This window comes from Myzus persicae, unplaced genomic scaffold (genome assembly GCF_001856785.1).
Source record: "Myzus persicae strain clone G006 unplaced genomic scaffold, MPER_G0061.0, whole genome shotgun sequence".
Lineage (NCBI taxonomy): Eukaryota > Metazoa > Arthropoda > Insecta > Hemiptera > Aphididae > Myzus > Myzus persicae.
In genome coordinates, this window is record NW_019101122.1 from 11,786 (window position 1) to 15,980 (window position 4,195).

At 31.0% G+C, this 4,195-nt stretch overlaps 2 protein-coding genes across 2 annotated transcripts; one reads left to right on the forward strand and one right to left on the reverse strand.

Moving 5' to 3' along the window:
- Positions 1–386: 386 nt before the first annotated feature.
- LOC111027775 lies at positions 387–1,915 on the forward strand. The gene is made up of 4 exons (XM_022306192.1): positions 387–561; positions 1,054–1,204; positions 1,275–1,396; positions 1,590–1,915. The coding sequence occupies exons 1-4, from the start codon at positions 387–389 to the stop codon at positions 1,913–1,915; spliced, it is 774 nt and encodes a 257-aa protein (XP_022161884.1).
- A 412-nt stretch (positions 1,916–2,327) lies between these two features.
- LOC111027776 lies at positions 2,328–2,927 on the reverse strand. The gene has a single exon (XM_022306193.1). It carries the CDS (start codon positions 2,925–2,927, stop codon positions 2,328–2,330), a length of 600 nt encoding a protein of 199 aa, XP_022161885.1.
- Positions 2,928–4,195: the final 1,268 nt, after the last annotated feature.

Genomic DNA, 4,195 nt, shown 5'->3' on the forward strand with positions numbered 1-4,195 from the left:
CAGGGGTCTTCCCGTCAATTGTCAGAGGAATGAATTTACAAACCAATATATTCAAAACTATGACTTTAGTTATTATTCACATCTGCAAAACGACGACACATCATTTTTACATAAAATATTACAATTTCATTTCAGCGCAAAATGATATTACAAGATCTATTAGTGTTAAGGTATGGTGTCCAAGGCGCGGCTAGCCGCCGCGACTGTCGCGGCCACACTGTTTTTACGTAATTCCTATGGACTGGTGTCCAATGAGGGATTGCGGCTTTGCGACTATGAATGGGCCGCTGCGGCCCGCGGCTCTACTCAGTCGAAAGCAGTGTACAGCGACAGTCGCTAGCGGCTTTTGCTATTTGTATTGACTATTTTATATTATTTTAAATACCATGGCCGAATCACAAAACATTTCCAAAGTTGTCTTTATGCCTGATCAAGAAGAAAAGTTAATAGAAGAAGTACGAAATAATTCTGAACTGTATGATTTGTCCAAACCTAGCCACAAGGATATAATTTTGAAGGATGATATCTGGAAAAATATTTCTTTAAAAGTTGGAAGATCTGGTAAGTATTTTTGAATAATTTAAATAATCCAGTATTTTATAATCAACCTAGGTACTATATAAAATAGTTTATAAATTTATACTTGACCAAATATGCGTAATTTCTAGGGCTTGTATTTGTATATACAATAGTAAATAAATGTAACAGTAAAGTAAATGTGTACCTAAGTAAATGTAACACATTTTTGCTGTGACTTGATTAATTAATTTAGGCTAGTGATAAATTCGTTTCAAGTGATTTGCAATCAAATTAGCAATTTTATTATAACGTCAAATAATACAAACAATTATTTATGAAATCTGAATAGTGGGAAAATACACTCTGAATAAACCGTGAACAGTGAACACAACAAAGTTTCTATTTCTGTGTAAAAGCATGTTGAGTTAATTTCAGAAATATTTATAAATAATATCGCAAAAAGAAATCTATAAATAATTTTAACAACATGTCAATATAAAATATGCCTAATTTATTTCTTTATCTATATACCAGTTGACGATTGCAAGAGGCGATGGAAAAACATAAAAGACACTTATAATCGGAACAAAAGAAAGTTAGGAACAGGATCTGCTGCATCATCAAAAAAAAAATGGATTTTGGCCGATCGCGTATCATTTTTAAACTCTGTGGACAATGAGCGAAAGTAAATAGCTATTTTTAAAAATATGTTTTACTTAAATATGCAACTATAATAGTTTCATTAATATTTTTAGTTCTACATCGAACATTGATACGCCACTAGATGATGATGTAAGTGTTGATACTGACGACGAGATTGATGTTGACAATTCAAATAAGGACGACAATGTTGAATTACCAACGTGTTCATTTGCGGGTAATCGTGTAAGATCAAAATCGGATAAGCTGGCAGCGATTTTAGCAAAAAAAAACTGAAGATCGAAACATTATTATTCAAAGTTTTCAACGACAAAACAAACAACTTTTAAACACAAATAAAAATCAAGAAGATGACATTGATTTATTTTATAAAAGCATAGCTATAACTGTAAAAAAATTACCGACAAAAGGCATTAATGAAGCTAAAATGAAAACACTTATGTTAGTCAATGAACTTCAAGAAAGATATGCTAATCCTCCTCAAATTACTACGCCTAGTTTTTTTCCGATTCAAAACTTCCAACAAAACCAACAACATTACTACGGAGTTTCTAATCCACAAAACATATCGCCGATTTCATACTCTGACTCAGACCGTTCTCAAACTTCATCGTCTGCCATTTCATACCCTACATCGATCAACCCACAAACCATCGCACCATCGCACATGACATTCTCGCCTACAAACGACTTTGAAAGTACATCTTCACCGGCATACTTCAATAATTCTAATTAAATTCAGGATAGATTGCAGGTTAAATTGATTAAATTTATATCTATCTTTATAATAGGTACTTATAATATTTTAATAAAAAGACTGTTTCGTTTGTTACTTAATAATTTAAAATTTTTATTTCTATCATTTTTTTTACATAATAATTCATAATAATTAATAATAATAAAAAAAATAGAACAAGAAATAATAATATACAAATTTGTCAACTTATTTCTATAGTATAGTGTTGCATAATCATAAAATAAAATTATTAAGAAAAATCTAAACTGTTTTGTTTTTCTTATAGTATTTAATTAACATAATATGACAATAGTTTAATACATAAATACATTGTATTATTATAACTACCTAATTACAAATATTAGTTTAGTATATTAAGAAAATGTATAAGTAAGTGTAAAATGTATATAAATTATCTCTGCCACGATGCTGATCCTTCATTATTAAAAAATGTTCTAAATCGTTCTCTCACCTCGAATCCGTTTACCTGTAAAAATCCACCTCCTCTACGTATAGGTAACATGCTGTTGGAAGGTAAGTCTTGGTCATGGTCATATTCGTAGTATGGGTGTTTGTTATTTTCCAAATAACCATCCCTTAACATGTTATGTAACATACAAGCTACCCATATCAAATCGTCACAAGTCGAGGTCTCAAGATTAATGGGTTGATAAAAAACACGAAAAACTTGGCTTAGCAAACCAAACGCGTTTTCGGTCACACGTCTAGCTCGGCTAAGTCTATAATTGAATACCGTTTTTGTAGTATCGTCTCTGCTTGATTTTCTCGTGTAGGGTTTCATTATATGCGTGTGTAGACGAAAAGCTTCATCCCCAACGATTACATGCGGGACAATTATATCAGAACCTGGAAGAGAACATTCCTCTAGAAAACTAAATGAACCATTTAAAATCTGTTGGCCCATAATGAATTTGAGAAAAATACCACTGTCTCCTTCTTTCCCATATGAGCCTATATCCACCACGACAAATTTGCAGTTAGCATCGACCATTGCCAACAAAACGACGGAAAAAAAATCTTTATGTTATGAAATAATAACCCCGAATTATCCGGACTCCGAACTCTAATATGCTTGCCATCAATGGCCAGAATGCAATTGGGAAAGTTCCACTTGTAACAAGATTCATTAGCTTTCTTTTTGAAGGCAACTTCACTTGGATCTGGTAAAAATATAGGTTGTAATTTTTTTTTCAAAATCAGTAACGTTTCCTTCACAATTCTGCTGATATATGTATGACATATTCGAAAACTAAACGATAACGAACGAAATGACTCACCGGTAGCCATGTACATGTTAAAAATGTATATAAAAATGTATATGTGTATTATGCGTATAATATTACAAATTAAATGAGAATGATCTAAACATGTAGTTCTAAAGTTTTGTTATTAGAAGCATTATGTAGGTAAACAAATATGAACAACTACAGGCCAATATCCTTGTTAAGTAATTATTCTAAAATTTTTGAAAAAATTATTAAAGCAAGACTAATATCTTTCTTAGAAAAAAATCAACTTTTATCAAAAAACCAATTTGGCTTTAGGCCAGGGTTGAGTACTGATAATGCCCTTCATAAAGTTACCCAGTTTTTGTACAACACATTAGATAATAGTGAAAAATCATTGGCAATCTTTTTAGATATAGCTAAGGCATTTGATATGGTTGATCACGATATTTTATTAAATATATTGCCCAGCTTTGGAATAACTAAATGTAGTCTAACCTGGTTCAAAAGCTATTTAACCAATAGAAAACAAACAGTTAAAATGAATGGAAAAAATGGTAACATGTATGAAATTAAATATGGAGTACCTCAGGGTAGTATTTTGGGCCCTATCTTATTCATTTTATATATAAATGAAATTTGCGATCTCAACATTGAGGACTCAATAGTAACATATGCGGATGATACCTGTCTGCTTTTCTCGCATAATACATGGGAAGGTGTTTATGAAAAATCTGTAACTGGCTTTCGTAAAATATTAAAAACATCGAAAGAAAGAAATCTATCCCTAAACATAGAAAAAACAGTGTTTATTCCGTTCTCTATTAACAATTCTGATTCTACTATTAGCTCCATTTCAATACACGAATGTTCTAATAACAAGAACTGTAACTCAATTAACTGTAAGCAAATTAATAAAGTTATAAAAATAAGATATTTAGGATTAATCATTGATAATCACTTGAAATGGAACTTACATGTCAACAATCTATTAGGAAAACTACGCTTCATAACCTATAATATGTTCAAACTA

What these genes read in the sequence shown, in the direction of transcription:
- LOC111027775 (XM_022306192.1), top strand. Translation starts at nt 387, where the DNA reads ATGGCCGAATCACAAAACATTTCCAAAGTTGTCTTTATGCCTGATCAA. An exon ending in TTTAAAAGTTGGAAGATCTG is followed by an intron (nt 562 to 1,053) that starts GTAAGTATTTTT and finishes TCTATATACCAG; the next exon opens with TTGACGATTGCAAGAGGCGA. An exon ending in ACCAACGTGTTCATTTGCGG is followed by an intron (nt 1,397 to 1,589) that starts GTAATCGTGTAA and finishes TACCGACAAAAG; the next exon opens with GCATTAATGAAGCTAAAATG.
- LOC111027776 (XM_022306193.1), bottom strand. Translation starts at nt 2,927, where the DNA reads ATGGTCGATGCTAACTGCAAATTTGTCGTGGTGGATATAGGCTCATAT.